This window comes from Neopsephotus bourkii, unplaced genomic scaffold, assembly GCF_033783945.1.
Source record: "Neopsephotus bourkii isolate Nb327-2 ecotype Australia unplaced genomic scaffold, CSIRO-AGI_Nbou_v1 NB_1076, whole genome shotgun sequence".
Classification (NCBI taxonomy): domain Eukaryota; kingdom Metazoa; phylum Chordata; class Aves; order Psittaciformes; family Psittacidae; genus Neopsephotus; species Neopsephotus bourkii.
This window is the reverse complement of record NW_026901564.1, coordinates 124,789-142,417: the sequence shown is the minus strand read 5'-3', so window position 1 is coordinate 142,417 and position 17,629 is coordinate 124,789. Positions and strand designations below refer to the sequence as shown.

Genomic DNA, 17,629 nt, shown 5'->3' with positions numbered 1-17,629 from the left:
GATGGTCAAGGTGACTTCAAACCTTATTATATGCCAGCATATAACTATTTTGTCCTTGTGTGAATGCGGCCAATGAATTCCATGTCAATAAATTCAGAGGTCAATACATTCAGTAAATTCACCTTTTTATTCCTAGTAAAGTTTGTACTTTCACTCCAGGAGTGACTGCTCAGGGCAGTTCAGCTCCATGGCCACTCCTAGGTTGGCAGTTCAGTTGCTACTACTTCACCAATGTATCACCATCCAACCCCTGTAACTGGAGTAGGTCCAAGCTGATGACGCTCTGATCCATGCTTGCTGGTACCCGAGGTGCCCTTACTGCAGTGGGCAGGAGCTTACAGAACTGCAGCTGGAAACTATATGGAGAGGATTACAGGAACAGATACCAGAAAAACACTGCTCAAAGCTGTAGAGACAGGAGGAATCCTTTTCTGAGCCTCCACTTACAACTCATAGGTACCTAATGAAACAGTTTATTAAATGTGCAGAAGAAAGATGCCAACTTTAATTATGTGAACTTTAATTCTGTGTATTGGAGATCATTCAATATGCTAAGGAAAAACAAAAAGGCTTTACAGCACAAAACACCTGTTACAAACTTTCTGTTATTAAGATATTTAGTACCTACAGGTCTATCATTATATTAGCAGAAATTTAAGGCTCTGATCAAAACACCTTTTTATGTCAAGAATCACAGTCACAAGCAGCTAGCACATATCCCACAGTACGAGCAAATGACCTGAGCCTATTTCTGTGGCTCCAGTTGAAGTAATTCAGTCCATTCCCTGATTATTTGCTCCAAGAAAGGGCTCTGGACAAAGGCAGACACAGCAAAAACTCAGGAGCCTGCCACAGCTGTGAACTTGAAGGGCAGATTCACTTGAGATAGTAGATTAACAGAAAACTCAATTATAAGGTTCTTCAATATGGCATTTTCCAAATCTTTCCAACATTGCTCTACTCTCTCCCTCCCCTAACAATGACTATCTCTCTCCTAATATAGTTATTACATTACCCAAAGCAATCAGGTTCAGATTTTCATACAGAACTATACAAGCATCCTCTGGCCAGCAGATAGATGTTATCCAACTCTTACAAATTGTGAGTCGCACAGGATCTTCAAGGCCACTGTTGTGGACCAGATCTCACTGCCCAAACACTGCAGAAACGTGGAAATTAAGCACACACCATTAGTGTGGGAGTGTTGCCAACAGAACTACAGTAAAATGACATCCTGATGCAAAACTAAAGATGTTTGCTGAACTAATCTTTCCCTTGAGCTTTCACAGAGAGTCACACTCTTGTGTGCTCACTTTCCTGAGTCCTCCTCCCCCTGTTTCCTTGAAAAGTGACTTCTTTCACTGTCATGTGTCTATTACCACAGGTCCAACCACATCCACTTACAGACTCTTAGCACTATTACAATATGTGCACCTTAGGACTATCATACCAAGGAGACAAGGATGCAACAGCAACCACAGCCCTTGCTTCTGGAGCCAAGTGTCAAAACTGCTCCATTTCACAGTCTGTCAAGAAGGCAATAGGACTCCATGGATATGGAGATACTTGAATTCCCATAAAGTTTAGAAAGTCTCATTTAGCCACACAGACACAAGACAGCTTTTGTATTCAGCAAGTAACTACCTGTACTGCCAGAACATTTAGTAATTTGGGGGTTTTTTGGCTTATAGGTAAATACAGGCTTTACTCCACTTTTAAATTTCAGGCTTTCTACAGTACCATCAAGTGAGACTTTAGTAGTGGAAATACATTGAAGTACATTAAGTATTTCTAACATCTTATTGCATTATGATAACACACATTCATCTTTTTTAGTAGGGTCCCTTACCCTTGTGCAGAAAAATGACACTGCTCATTTTATCTGAACTTCAGTATAATTATTCTGTATGTCTGGAAGAATAAGGAGACGGAGTAATGGAGTTGAAGGAAGTATATGAAAATCCAGCTCCATACAATTTTGGTTAGCTTCAAGTGTTGCCATCTACAATTACAACTACGAAATGCAATTAATCAGCCTATTGCCCAACCGCTTCCACCTTCCACCTATATTGCATTGCCAGTCTCACTGTCTCCAACAATACTTCACATAAATCCTTAAAATTGTAACTGTTCACCTTTGCACAATTTGCAAGGGGGTCACCTCAAAGCACAAGAGGTTTCCCTGAGATTCAGGTTCTCAGAGAACACTTTTAAAACTCTAGCTCTTTTTTATGGACTTTACAGTTGACCTTAAAATTCTTTGTTAATATAAACCCTCAGTCTACCTTACCAAAAAAGTTACAAGCCTGAGAAAGCTCTCAAACTGATGCATCCTCAAGAGGCAGTGAACACCAATTACAAGTTGTTACTTTCCCTTACAGGCCATATTATCTCTAGTTGCCTAGTCTAAAAGCCATTAACACAGCCAAGCTTGAAGGCAGCTCGAAAAAGGCTACAATGGGAAGTAGTCAGTCTGGTTGGAAGGTCTGCTTAGTTTACACATGCTTACAGGAAGAATGACATATTTCACGTGGGCTTTAAAAAAGGCAATGTTTTGAAAAGACTGGTTGATCAGATTAACACATCACTGGAGGCTTGAGGCACTCAAACGAATATTGCACATTCCATCAGGAATTTCCAACAGGCTTTCCTTCTCCAGAGGCGAATTCATGAGGAAACAAATAGCAAAGCATGAAAGGTTCCTCTGTCAGCCCTATACACTCACTGCTTTCTTAAATAAAGAACTTATGATTTGAATTCCATGTATTTTGACACGTTTTCCATTTGCTCCATTCATTTCACTGGAATTACTTTAACCTGCTTGCTTTTTATTAACAATAAACATTAACAATATTCAACAAAAGAGCCAAAATTTTACCATATGGATTCCATTTCCTTACTTTTTACCTACTGCGAACTCAGTTCAACTTAAAAGCAGAATGTAAATGAAATAATGAAAAAGAGTTTAATATTGCCAGGCTAGTAAAACACACTACTCAGCTATGAAAGGCAAACATTAGCATCTACACATTCCTCAGTATCAAGTCTGTAATGGGATTTAGTCAGAAGAAAAATGCTAGGTAACTTGCCTACAAATGCCATCAAATTTATTTCTAGCATTAAAAAAATTATATTTCATTTTCCTCTGAAAAGAATTGCAGATATATGACTAGGTCAAATGCATATGCACAACTACGTAAGAGGAGAAGTAACTTGTGGAAGGTAAAATATTTTGAAGGGTATCAAAAAAGGTGAAAAGCACATCTGAAAGGCATTCATGCTTTTCAAGGAGCTGGACAGAGAGGCACAAATTAACAGGAAAAGGAGATGTGCCTGCAGCCTTCTGCTGAACCCCAAAGGCACTTTCATTATATGTAGTCACACCACCACTGCCTGTAACTACAACCGCACCCATAAACATTTGTGGACCAAGTACAGAAAGCCACTGCAGAAATGGAGTGGAAGAACAGGAAAGAGGGCTGGAGATGATCAGGAGGAAGGGCAGGGCAAAGACTGAACTCACCACAGTGGCAGCACAAAACCCAGACTCAGGATCATCCACCCCTCATCTGCTTGCACATGTTGATGCTGACCCAGGGCTCTATTGCACTCTTACAGATGCCAGTTTAGATGCTCTGCTTTGCAAACAGCAGCTAAGATCACCCTAATTGTTAGAGACTTGATCAACACAGAGAACCAAAGTAAGGTATGAGGCTTACTGTGGCAAAGAGGGACCATAGGAACTCAAGAAGCTAAGCATGTCTGAAAAGAGCTACTGCAGTTTCACCAAAAGGCAAACTCATTGAAGTCTGCAGGGAAGAACATAACACTTCGGTCACTGTTATTTCTCTGGTGCAAATTCAGATGACTGATGGCTATTTAGACAGTAATCTACTAAGCTTGTGCCCTGCAAATGCTGCACACGATTTTTGGCTAAACCAGAACTTTGTTCAATTTCTGTTTCAATCTTGAAAGTGTCAAAAAGCTCCCACTTGCATTACAGTCTGAGATCAGAATAGTAAACTGCTACTACCTGGAGGCTGGTTAAGGAAGGGCTACTCTTTGCTGTGAGAAAGGAGGAAGGCAAGAACAGCTACAGGGTGAGTGAGAGAGGAAGGGAACATCCCTTCACGCCGCCTGAAGAAAAGTCTAGCATTATACTCTCTTTACAGGGGAAGAGTTACTGAATGGATTCAATATTCAGATCATTGGAAGGCTGACATCAAAAAACTTCCTACCAGCAAACTCAGAGTATGAGCTGGAAGAAATCAGTTGGAAGAAATGTGGTAAGATGTAGCTTAAAGAGCAAGAGAATGACAAGCAGGAACACTGCAGTGAAAGACAAAGAGAACCTGAGGAGAAAGCTGTGTCTGAGTGTCAATAGATAACTCAGACAAGAGCTACATGAGTCACAGGGTCTGAGCCATAAGACTTAGAAGCACTGAAACACCTGTCTAGAAAAAGCCATAAGCAAGGGCATCATGTAAGCACTGGGTAGATTTGAAATTGCCTTGAGAAACACTGCAGTGTAGAAACCCTCAGACCTAACACCTGGTCTCAATTCTTCCTTTGGCAGTGTATCCTCTCCTGGTCCTTCCACAGCTGGTCTGTTTCAGAGTCCCCCTTCTGCCAAGGTCTGAACAAATCATCTGCTTTACTCTCTTTACACTTGGAAAGGAGCTGCAGAAATCACCTGAAATGTTGCAGCACATTTTTTCTTCAGGATGAACACAAGCACGTGTTTAAAAAAGAAAAGCCTGCATGCCATGAAGTTTGCAGCCTTAAACTTGGAGAACACATTTCTTTCTAGCTGTCTTGCTTTTTGTTCCTTAGTAATTATTACAGTCAGTATCTTTGAAGTCTGTAATTCAGATTCTTTAATCTACAGACACAGTGGTTTTTTATTAATATTAATGAGGAGAAAGAAAAAAAAAGCTTTGGGGATAACACATCTGAAAATTTAGTTTGCACCTACAGACCCATAAAATAGGATTGAACAATTTTAATACAAAAAATTGTTTGAAATTCACAGGAACATAAAAATAATGATGTATCATGCATAATATTAACATACAGGTATGGTAAGCTTAGGTGATAAGCAGGACCTTTGGGCACACAGAGGCAGAGGCTGAACAGAGCCATGGTGGCTCCTGCCCCCTCCAGAATTCCCAGCTCCACTGGGAAGGCAGCTGAGCTTCTTGTGAAGCAATGCCTAAAACCACTGTGCAGTCAGAAATGGTTTCTGCAGCTGAGATGGGCCAGAACTAGCAAGAACCACAAAAAAAAAAAGAAAAAAAAGATGGAGATGGAACATCAGGCTCACAAGGTAGGTTCCCATCCTAGAACCTCTTAGCCTTGTCAACTGTGTTGGTCGACACAGGTATAGAAAGGCACAGGGAATGGAGTTGCGCCTTCTTTGTTCTTGTTTCATCGGTAAGATGACAGATTTTCACAGGAGGAAGGCTGATTCAGTGTATCTATGCAGTTAACCAGTTTAGAGGTGGTCTCATATCAGTAATAACTTCACCACTTGAAGCCTGCTTGGCTGCCTCCATTTTGCAGTGCACAAGCAAGTGCTTGCAGAGTTATTGGAGCCGATACTGCTGGCTCCAGGGTAACCTTCTCCCAGTACTCTCTGCTAGGTTCACTTCAGGAGAGCACCACACAGGCAGGCAACATTGCTTGTGGGCAATTGCCCACACTATTTCTGGACAAATCCTGCTCTTATTTCTCATTTACATACATGCCCAGTAATAGGAGTTATTTTTTTCCTTCATCATCAGGAGTTAGAACCACAGAAAAAAAAACAAAAAACAAAAACCCACAAAAGGTTAAGTTCCTAATCTTTGGCAAGGTTTGGGAAGAACAGAAAAACCACCACCTTTTCACTCACTACATCCAGGACCTAAACATGGAAGCTTGAGACTGCTCCAAGTGACAATGACATATCTACTGTTGTACCTATCATTGCAAAATAACATACAGAGTGAGCCAGCTGTTCCTTCTAACTTATCAATAAACCAAGTACTTCCATTTCCAGACCAAGTCATCGACAACTGCACTCAAGTTTTCACCCAGGTCATACACTCACAAGTATAACCACATTCATTCTACTAAATTCTTATTTCCTCTAAACCATCACAAAACTTTGTCAATCTCTTGTCTTGAAGATCTGCATTCTTCAGGTTACTTGCTTATGTCCCCTCTATAGCCCGCTCCAAAAAATAAAGTTTGGTTTAATGCAGCATGTACTGACCACAGGACAGCCTCCTTGATGCTTTGAATGCATTTCCACTAGGAAACCACTTCAGTGACAACACCCAATATCAAGTATCAAAAACATTGTGTAAACACCTCAAAACAAGAATTCTGCTTGGAATAGAATTAGAATTACCAAAACCACCAAGCTAAAGGAAGCATAGCTAGCTTTCAATCACTGTTATGGCAACCGTAGTATGAGCAACATGCATCAAATGAAGCTACACGTCTGCAAGTTTTGAAGTCTACTGAACAAGGAAAGTCGTATGCATTGACTCTTGCAGTCTTCTGTGCAGCTGCAGTCCATTTCCTTTGTTGAAGTAGTACTTCAAAAATCAAGACTTTTGCTAGGACTTGTAATATTTCTTCTTCCAAGTTTTACCCTGGTTTTACCCTGGTTTCCAGCTCACACAGCTGCTACAGGGAGCTGGCCACTCCATCAGCAGTATCTTATCCATGTGAATCTCTGCCATTCCTGTTCTACATAGGGAATATTTCTAGAGAGACCCAGTGTCACAACAAGCCTTGTTCATCACTAGTATTTGTACTTCTCCTGGCCTGCACACTAAAAGCTGTCAAAAGCAAGCTCAGGTGGAATACTTCTACATAACTTCTAACAGTTTTCATGCAAATGGTCAGCTTCCAAGAAAGTCTATAATTTGAGGAAATTAAGTTGTAGTAACTTGATCAGATGCAAATTTGCATCTCAAATGTGACCAAGAAGTTAGCACAGATCAATTCTGCTAGTGCTGTAAGAGCCCAGAAGTCTTGACTGCTCCTTTTTTGGTCCTTCTGTGGAGTCTAAGATAAGCCTGTCAATGGGCAACATTTGCAGCCTGCATAGAAGTAGCCTACCAGTCAGCACCCTGCCACCACAGTTTTAAAGAAAAAGGGTACAGATGAATGCTACAGAAATCCACCTCTATTTTTACCAGAAGCCTCTGTAAACATTTATGGAACTAGTTAAATTTAAGTGGGGGAAAAAAAAAAACCAACAGGAAGCTACCGAGTTTTATTGCCATAGTTCAGTGTTAGAGGAAGCACCAGCCCTTATTTTGCCCGTTGCTACCCACAATGCTAAGATACTTGATTCATTTTGTTCTGAAATAACTCACAACTGTGAAATCTTCAGCAAAACTTTATGCTCTTATTTCTCATGATCTGTATGAAAATAGAAACTGTAGCTTGCTTTACACATGATAAAAACTGTCTATTTACTGGAGCATTCTAAAACAACTTTTAAATGTCATTATCATTGTCAAAGGTGACATAAATTCAAAGCAGCAGTCAATCACATCCAATCCTTGCAGGCAATCTGTCTACCTACCTTCAGCAGCTGGCTGCCATGCAATTTCAAATGCAAAACCAAGGCTGGTTCATCTCTCAGCATCTACTAAATCACAATGAGGAAATTTACACTATGGTCTGAAAAGCATTATTCAAAACAACTTCTGAGTTCAGATGTAGTGAAATCACATTTACTATGTGCCTGGTTTTGTAAAAAGAGCTGGTAATTTTTTCCTGGTAAAAATTCTGCCCCAGATGGCTCTAAATGTAATCCCTGCTTTCCCCTGGACCCTTTAGTTTTCCTTTTCAGTTACACCACCACATATCCATGCTGATATTTCAATGCATTAGTTGTTCTGCTAGACTGTATTGAGAACATATGGAATTTAAGACTTGTTTACCACTGAACAGGGGCCAGACAGTTATTGCTTGGGTAAATCAGTTGGGCATGAAGAACTAAAAATCCCAGAAATAAGCAACACATACCACAAGTGACACCTCACCCCTACATTATTGGGTGCCTGCAAGTCAAGAGTAATTTTAGCAGCAGAAGAGGGTTGAAAAAACATCTTGAACCTTAATGTACAAAAAGCATTTACTTTTCTTGTTCAAGCAATCTTGTACTTAGACAAGTATTTCTTGCAAGTTTCCTACCACTGCTGCATTGCCTGGCAAACACTGCCATGTTTTTACTGACACTTAGGGATTGAAGCTACAGCACTAGAAACTAAATTCCCTCAAAAACATTTCTGTAACTCAAAACTCCCTGGGCAGCAGGAGAGCTGAGAGCAGCCCCAGTCCTGGCAGGCAGGCAGGCAGGGCACCAGCAACACCACAGTAGAGGCACCCAAGGGGAGCATCACTGCTTCTTATCATGTGCCTCAGTTCACCTGTGGGCTTCCTGAACATTTTGTTTCCCCACTGCACACACACAGTTTCCAAATCTCTATGTGCAGCAGTAGCACAACTTAAATCAACTCAACCTGCCATTCTCCCTACCCCTTGTACTCTTCCCTGCTCCAGCTAACTACATCGTGTTGGCAGAGCTGTCTGCAGGTTCGTGCTGTGAGCCAAACTGGGGATCTAATCCACCCCAAAATAACCCCATAGAAGGAGTGGAGGTTGCTTCTTCCACCAGCAGAACTGGCTGAAAACATACACCACAGCTTCAGGGTGCGGTTCCAGAGCAATTTAAGCACATTTAAATTCTGGCTGCCACAGCCCCACCTGGCCAGAAAGTCCCCCCTGCCTCAGGCCAGCAACAAGATCTGCAGCCAGCCCCTGCAGAGGCTTGAAGTGACTGCTAATCCAGCAATGCAAATCAGCTCTGCAAAGAGAGATTAGTCTCTTTACACATTAGGTCTCTGTGCCATTGTAGAAGGGCTGGCAAGAGGTAAAGACCACAGCAGCCTGACAGAGCAGCTGAAGGCACCTTGGCAAGTTGAGGCTGCTGAAACCTCACCAGTTGCAACAGTCTGCAACAAGGTGGGAGCTGGCATCACTGTGTAATTAACACCAGTTAAAACCAGCAACTTCTCTCATGAGAGATAATGACCCTAGATGCAGGATCGTGTTTTTGGAAAAGCAAACCAGTGTCCTTGTTCAAGCTTTTTATTTTGTTTCTAATAATTTCAACAAGACTATTAATCATATACCTATGATTGCCAAGAACAACTTTGAAACATGGATGCTACAACCCTGTGAAAGTGTGGTTGCCTCAATGAAGCACATTTCTGGATAGAGTTTGAGCACTTGCCATTCTGACTGCCCTTGTATTCATCTGTGCTGTACTTCCAGAAGCTGTGAAGCTTTGATCCTGCAAATGTAACCAGTGTACTGAGCAGCTTTACAAATCAAGCACAATGCAGGAGATACCCTTAATTTTCAGCTGGAATAGAAAGAAGAGGATGGATAGCATGCACGATTACATATTTCCCTTCAGACTTTGGAGCCTGTTAAAAATCTGTTTAAACACCTTGCTACGTGCCACAAAAGCTTCTACTGCATTTGAAAGAAGCAGGTCAGAGTCCACAGGGAACGACTTGTAGAGACCACATCCTTCATCACCCACTTTAGCTGAAGCCACAGACTACTTTGCCTGATACACCCAACCCAGGAGAAGCACTTGGGGTGAGGGCAGTAGCTTCTGCCAGCTCAGACAGGCACCGCACCTTGAGGCAGCAGGTCCTCAGGGTCTGGAAGCACTTTGCCAGCAGTTGTGAGTCAGAGCTCTAAGGTGCTCCTTGAATCCGACTCCTGAAGAATTTATACCTGGCCAACCTCTTAACTTGGGCAATAAGTGATACCTAAGAACTGACATAATTCCTCCAGCTAAGTTTTTCTTGCTAGTGCATGCTCATTTGAATGAAATAGTAATTTAACACCAAAATTGGCCACCAGCACAGGTTCTTAACAGCTATTTGCTTACATGTATCAGAAGGTATTTAGGAGCCATGCAGAGCTTGTATGAACACCACCTGGTTCAGTATACCCCTTGATGGGTAGCAAGGAAGGTGATTAAACCAAAGCATTCCTGTTCTATGCTCAAGACCTCCATGCAAGGACCATGGCCCCATCCCTTCTCTCTTCCCAGCCACATGTACCACCCCGACACCCTACCAAGGCCCTTGATCACTACAGGAGCACCCTGCAGGCACTGCCTGCCCCACCAGCCCATCACCACCATGAACCAGGCTGGTGTTCCAGGAGTGCTGGGGCAAGCTGTTGGTCACCAGCACAAACCTGTCCCTGTTCCAGGGGCTCAGCAGCCCCCATTTCTCCCCAGCTGTGAAGATAAGGCAGTATGTGTCTTGCCAACAACCCTTTTTGAAGCCCAGCTGGCACCAATCTGAAGAGGATGCCACTGTTTTCTGATGGTGAACATTGAGGCACAGGAAGCACTGACCCACGAATGAGCTATGCAGGGCACAGCTCTCACCCCAGCCTACCTCATCAGGGATCAGCAAAAAGGTGACTGCAGCCAGCATTCCTCCCTTCCTCAGGATGCAAGCATTTGGCCTCAGCCCTCCCTGATCATGCTCTCCAGGACAGGTGAGCACAACTTCAGCCCTGACCAGCACTTATGCTTTCATTCTACAACCTGTGGCACTACAAGGACACCTGTTCCAGAAAAAAACCTACCGAAACAGCCTGAACAAGAGAAGCAAACAGCAGGTTAATAATTTCCTGCAAGGAGCAGACCACAGGAGAGCACACTCGCTTATCATCTCACTGAAATATGACCCACAAGTCCTGCCTATCACTGCCAGGCTTTTTTTTCCACCTTACATATAAGATCATTCCTAGTAAATCATAGTCAGCTCAAATCAGCAATAGTATCAAGAAAATCCTGAGCTAGAACTAGGTAACTGAAGCACTGCTTAATGGAAGAGGAGAGCTGCAAATCTGCGTACTTCCTATTCCCTGCCTCAAGTATTGGACTTGATTGAGCACACTCGTGTATGCTATAAATCCTGTTTCCAACCCAATATTAATATTTCCTGTTTCAACAGCATTCAAGTAGCTTTAAGCATGCTGTAACATAGCTCCTTCCTTTCTTTACCAAGAAACTTCAGGGGAGATGAGTCTGCTTTGTACAAAAAGCACACAAAGAACCACTCCTACCAAATAAATTATGTGTACTTGGTTAAACAAAGCAGTTAAACTTTTCAAGTTCTCATTCAGCAGTTTAATTATTAGCAATCTACAAAAGGGTGGAAGAGATAAACAGTATATTTGGTTGCCAAATTACACCCATCAATAAAAAAGGAGAAGTGTTCTCAAAAGCCACAAGTGCTACAAGAAAGTATACACCCAAAAGAATATATATGCGTAGGATACAGCTAAGGTTTTGGGTGAGGGGTTTGTTTTTGAGGTTTTCTGCCCCTAACCCTACCCCCCCCTTTTTTGGTTGTCTGTCTCCCTCCCCCCCCCTCCCCCCCCCTTTTCTCTTTTTCTTTTCTCAAGCTTTAAAAAACCCATTTGTTTTCAGTGAGAAAAATCCTATGGAACTTTTACCAAAAGTTCTTTCCCCAGCTCTATTCAAATATAACCATTTGTTTCCCTGAGCTTCATAGACCTGCAGACAAATTTATAGTTTCAAAAGTTAAATGCTTTTTAAAGCTACTAGTTTGTAAGCTTTCACATCCTGCTGAAGAAAGAAGCTAGGTGCAGTTTCATAAAAAGGTGTAGGCTCTGTTTCACTTCAGATTTGCCCTGCTTGTAGAGACAGGCAGCCTTCCCTCCCGAAGCTTCATGATGTTTATTTGTCTCATCTCCTACACTTTAGTGCCAAACAGAAGCAGTCGTGGGAGCCAGGACCAGAAGTACAAGCAACGCCCTTACCATGGATAGCAGTCAAGCTTCCCCCGTATTTACCCATCTACACCCAGTGAAGCTGGCTTTCCAGCTTCAGCAGGAGAGATGGAGTTTTCTATAGCTGTTTGTCTCCATTAGACAAGTTTAGTGGTGCTGAAGCACCTAGTTTCTCCCCCACTCAATATACAGTGACCTGGGATGTATGCTACTTCAGTTACTCTGAACATGGCAATGCCTGAAATCCTTTGCAAATCCAGCCACTCATGGCCTCACTCTCTGTAGGTTTATTACATTCCTGGAAGTATGGTGAAACAGTTCAGACACTCATTTAAAACTTATTTTTTTTTCTGCACACAGTTTTCAGTGAGAACTAGCTACAAAAGACCAAAGAGTATTAAGAAAAAGGGATTCTCACACACTGCTTCCCGATTTGCTGTCTTCATATGTGCAAAACTTCACATTTAATATGTGAGGCACATATAAGATTTATACTTTTTTTCACTTTATAACGTTCAACAGCACCAAGCACTTTCATTGCAAAAATGGCTCATACCTCAAGTTGTATTACAAGTTCCAATTCTCTGCAGTTATGTGAACCCCTGCATCTGATTGTGCTGGGATTGAGAAATAAACCAGGCAACAGCTGTAGCCAGACTGGAAACCAGCTATGTAAATTCAGTTGTAGTGTGCCTGTTAACACAGTTTCTGTGCATTAAGCTGCTTCCTTATACTTGTATGATCTCACTTGGGTTGGAGCTGGACATGAATATCAGGAAGACCCAGGGAAGCACCAACAGAAATCTCTTTTAATCTATTGACAACATGAAGAGCTGGAGGCATCTTCCACTGCACAGTCCAAAAAGCCGCAATACTTTGTCTCTAACAGGCTAAGAGAAGTCTCAAAGGCTTTGCTTTGAGCTCCTGTTCGTCCCATGAACAATGTTCACCCTGAGCTAGCACCCACCCATAAAAGGATACTCTTGTTTGATTTCATTCAGCTATTTCCTGACTTTGAAGATTAAAATTATCAGCTCTAAGATTTTTTTCTAGGTGTGTAAATTTCAGTTACTACACCAGCAAAATTTGTAATGCAAAATAAGTTTATAGGTTAGGGATATGTCTGCCCAGTTATTTACTTTGGGCTATGAAGTTTTATGCTCAGAGACACTTTTTTTCCCTACTAGTACCCACCAGCCTACAAAAAGTAGCCAAGATCTGTGTATGTCTTCCTCTCCATTTATCAAAATGTAATGCTACTAATAACCATCAGTCCATATAGTTTTTACCATGGAATTATCATAGTAAAATGCTAACCTTCTTCAGAGCAATACAAACTCTGCCAGGAGTCTGAAGCCAAAGTCCAAAGTCCAAGTTAAATGTTTAAAACAATACTAGGTCACTAAAGCAAGGAATCTTACCAATTTGATAGCCTAACTTGAACAACTTATTAACTCTTGTAGGAAATCCTGCATAGATGTGGTGTTCAACATGGCGAAGTGATTGCTAGTGATCCAAAGTGCTGTGTCAGTCATGCAGGGAACCTACAATTTCCGATTGACTTCATAAGAACTCAGCGTTTTCCAATTAGGGAGCCTTCTCAATTTTTTATTTTTTTTTTTTTTTTTTTACATTTTAAGGGTAGCTTCTCTCCTTGTTCCAAATGGCAGGCAAATACAGTCTAGATAAAGCATGCTTATAAGATCACTACAGACAAGGCTATGGTTTGCTCTTTGATAGGTGATGTTTTCCATAAAACTCTTTGGTGGATTTTTACATTATTTTTTTTTTTAGGTATCAGACTGGTATATTTGAGGAGCCTTTGCCCAGTCCCTTAAAAGGAATGTTATCCCAAAGGCTCCTGCAGAGAAAAATTAAAAATTAACAAACAAACAAACCTAAAAAAAGACGATTCAGTCCTGTACAATAGCCATACTTGGCACTCAGGGAGTGAGATTCAGTGCTGTATAACAGGTGCCTAAGCACAGGCAGCATCAGTCAGAAGGAGACCAAGCACCAAGAGAGTGGCTATAACTCAACACACCAGCTCCTTGGCTGATGTGTTGAGTTGTACAGTGGCTATAACTCAACACACCAGCTCCTCCTCAACTCAACACCACAGCTCTGAATTATCATAACAAAATATATATACTAAGAGGACAGCCCATGGCATAGACCCATAGAATAGTTTGGGTTGGAAGGTACCTTTAATATCACCTATTTCCAACCCCACTGCCAGGGGACAGGGACACCTTAAAAAAAGCCAAACAAACAAAACCCTCCAAAACCCCCACACCTTTCAAAACTGTATTCGTCATCCTTAAGATGGTACTTCTTTCCCCCACAGTAAGTAAGGCTGGAGATTCTTAAGATACAAAGGATTGCCCTTTAAGTCAGTTCCTCATCTTTGACCATACTGGACTTTGTGGCAGGCTAGCAAGTACTACATGTCCACTCATGTTCTGATATCAGCTACACCAGATACGTACAGGAAAGCCCCTGTTGCTAGGGGCACGGTGGGCACACCACATACATTTAAGGAGTTTCTGCATGTCAGGCAAGTGGACAAAGTGCCAACATGGGGCTGGTGCATGATGCAGCACACTACCTGAACACCATGCAGGCAGTGGCACAGCAAGCTGAGGTGAGCGGGAGATTGGCTTCACAAGCAAAATACTTGGTTTTGCTTAACATACTGGCACGGACACCCAGCCTAAGTCTGCAGTAACCACTCCAAAATACATTATCAGTACCAACAACTGTGAACACATCTTCCAAAGCATCTCATCCACCTGCTATGCTGTGCAAAATTAAAATGAAACCTACTGGCAGGCTCTACAGACTGCCCAAACTGACAGGCATCAACAGAGGAAACTGCTCAGGAGAGCACAGCATCCTCCAAACTGAAGGTAAAGCTGCCAAACACTGACTTTTCTCAGCCCTGGGTGGAAGTGAAGTGACCCAACCCCTGGCACTGTCAAGGTGTTTTGCCCTTGTTTCAAAACAGAGGTTTCAGAACTGTTTCGAAACAAAGCTGCTACCATAAGACTTGTGAAGCTGCTCATCAGAATGCAGGATGCCAAGGTTGTTGTGAGCTTTGCAAATAACATGCATGTTCACAATTTGCAATGCCTGAAATAGCAGAACCTCTTCTAGGGATAGCACAGCCAGGGGCTTGCTCTGCTCTGAAACAGGGGGAAAGTACAGCCCAGTACAGGATCCCAGGACAGCACAGCAGTGCTGAGAGAGCCGCCACAGGCACAGTAACGAGCTTCAGGGATTTTCTTAAATGCAGGTTTGGGAAGTAAATGCATACTGTCTGAAAAGAGACCTGCACCTTTCTCGCCTCACCCTAGTTATTCAAGTTACAAAGTTCTAAGCCAAAGTTATAAAATCAGAAAGCAAAGTTTTGATTTTATGCTCCGAAATTCTAAAGTGATAATCCAAAGGTTACACAGTTACAACCCGAAGCTAAAGTCAGAACTAGTTATAAAGTTACAACCCAAAGAGATGCCTATATAACATCAAGTTATGAAGTTAAAACCCCAGAGCTCCGGCTCTAACCTAAAGCTCCCAAGTTGCAGTGCGCAGTCACAGCTATAATCCGCTCGGAGAGTTTCAGAACAAAACACAGCTCCATGAAAACCTGTCCAAAACCCAGCCGGAGCCCACTGCGAGCTAACCTAAAACAAGCCGGATCGCTGCAACAGAGTGTGCTGGGCGGGTTTTATCTCCCTCCAAGTCCCTCTTTCAGAGTTAAACCGAGAAAGCCGGCAAGAGAGCAGAACAGAAAGAAAGGCGGGAGGGGGAAATAAAAGAGGTCCGGGGCGCCCGCCTCTCCCCCGACCCTACTCACAGCCATATCGGGGCCGCTGCAGGGGCGCCAGCTCCTCATGGTGCATCCTGCCGTTACCGGGAGGGACGGCGCTGGCCCCCGCCCTCCCTTCTTATGCGCGGGCTCGGCACCGCTGATTCGCTGCGCCCGCAGCCGCGACCGCCCCGCGCGGGGCCGGGGCCACCCGGGTCTGCTCCTCTGAGCGCCGGGCGGGGGGGGGGGGGCGGGAAGGGACAAAAACAAGAGGAAAGGGAGAAGAAGGAAGAACCACCTCCCCCTACACCGCCACCACCCCCCTAAAAAAAAAGGGGGTAAAAAGGGGGAAAAAAGAGGAAAAGAAAGAATGTAAAAAAAAAAAAAAAAAACCAACATAAAAAAATAAAAAAAAATCAAACCGAAAAGCAAAAATACCTGAAAGCAAAACAAAACAAACAGAAATAAAAAATAAAAGAAAAAAAAAAAACCAAGAAAAATCAAACCCAAACAAATAACAATACCACCTCCCTGAAAAGCAAACCCAAAACAAAAAGCCCCGAAACCAAAAAGAAAAAAAACAAACCAACTCCCGGAAAAAAAAAAAAAAAAAAAAGCAATTAAAACAATTAAAACCAATCAGTCCCTTTCCCATAAGAAAGGCCAAGGTATCTCTGCTCTGGTGTTGTGGCATAGTGAGCTATGAAGAGAGGTGAAAAACCAAGCCCAGGAGTCCCTCCTGCAATTCCATCTATTGAAAACTCTCCCAGTCCACAGTGTTTTGCTGCACCAGGAAGCCACCACCTCAATCTGCAGGGCAGCTTTGGAATGGGGAGCACCCACATAGCCCTGTGCCATGTTGGTGACACTTTCTGGGGAGTATTGGAGAGAGCAGACCACATGCCTGCCTTCATGGTTTCCATGAAGGGTGTCCCTCGTGTCATCAGAGAGGGTTTCCTTGTAGACAGCAGAGCAACAAATCCATAGATCGAAAGGTCTGTGTTTTGTCAGACTCCAGGTAACATCTGAAAAGCACTTGGAGATGGGCAGGGCATCAGTTTCTAAAATGGAAGTGTATTATAGGGCAGGACTGTATCTTCCTGGCAGTCTCTAAGCCCCTGATGTGAAGTTTGATGGAGAACAGAGAGTGAAACCGTGACTGTACACAGCCATGACTAGCTTCACAGAGCCAGTGGGACATGACCCACCTGAGCATGCTCATGGTTTAGTGCATAGCCAGGTGACTCTGATGAGTGTTTGCAGATTGTCAGGAAGATTTCAGTCCTCTGTTTCAAAATAAAACAGTGCTGGATCTAGAGAGTCCTCTGTAGTTTTCCACAGATTTAAGGATGCCTGTAGGTTGTTTGCAAGACCTTAATTTTGCTCATTCCTTGTTTCCAGGTGTGCTGGGTACAGGTTGCAGGCTGAAAACATGATGAAGGGTGACAGACACTCCTGACAGTAATTAAAACATGGATTATTCAAGAGTAAAAGACCAAAAGGGTACACAGGAAAAACAGCACTCAACAGTAAATGCCATTATTTTTCTTCAGGTCATTTTGATTTTTCCTGCTCTTTTTTCCTCCATCAGTAGAGTGCAGGGACAATTACTTACTGTAAAGGGGTGTGATGCAGGCACTGGTAAAGCTGCAGTCTGCACTTGACTTTCTGAATGCTTTCTTTTTAAACAATTTTGAAGAATCACTCATTTCTTGCTTCTTCTCTTATAAAAGAAAGTGAGTGACAAAACTCAACATGAAAATGAAGAAATTGGCTTCCACAGTTTAAAAAGCATTTGAGTTGATTGAAAATACTACATTTGCTTTAAATGACCACTTTTACTGCCTTTTATGCCGTTAATACTTAGCCTCAGTCAGGAAAATACTGAAGTACATTTTCTCACTCGATTTCTTTTATGCTTCAGTCAAAATCACACACTTCAAAATTTTCTTTAAAATATTT

The 17,629-nt window shown here is 42.5% G+C and overlaps 1 protein-coding gene across 4 annotated transcripts in view; it reads right to left on the bottom strand.

The window, feature by feature from the left end:
• Positions 1 to 15,864, bottom strand: part of IQGAP2 (IQ motif containing GTPase activating protein 2) — a 127,557-nt gene extending 111,693 nt beyond the window's left edge. For all 4 annotated transcript variants that reach the window (XM_061362050.1, XM_061362052.1, XM_061362051.1 and 1 more), the window contains exon 1: positions 15,716 to 15,864. In XM_061362050.1, coding sequence (XP_061218034.1) covers positions 15,716 to 15,761 — 46 coding nt within the window. In that variant the 5' untranslated portion in view covers positions 15,762 to 15,864. The remainder of the gene's footprint in view (positions 1 to 15,715) is intronic.
• Between the last annotated feature and the right edge of the window lie 1,765 nt (positions 15,865 to 17,629).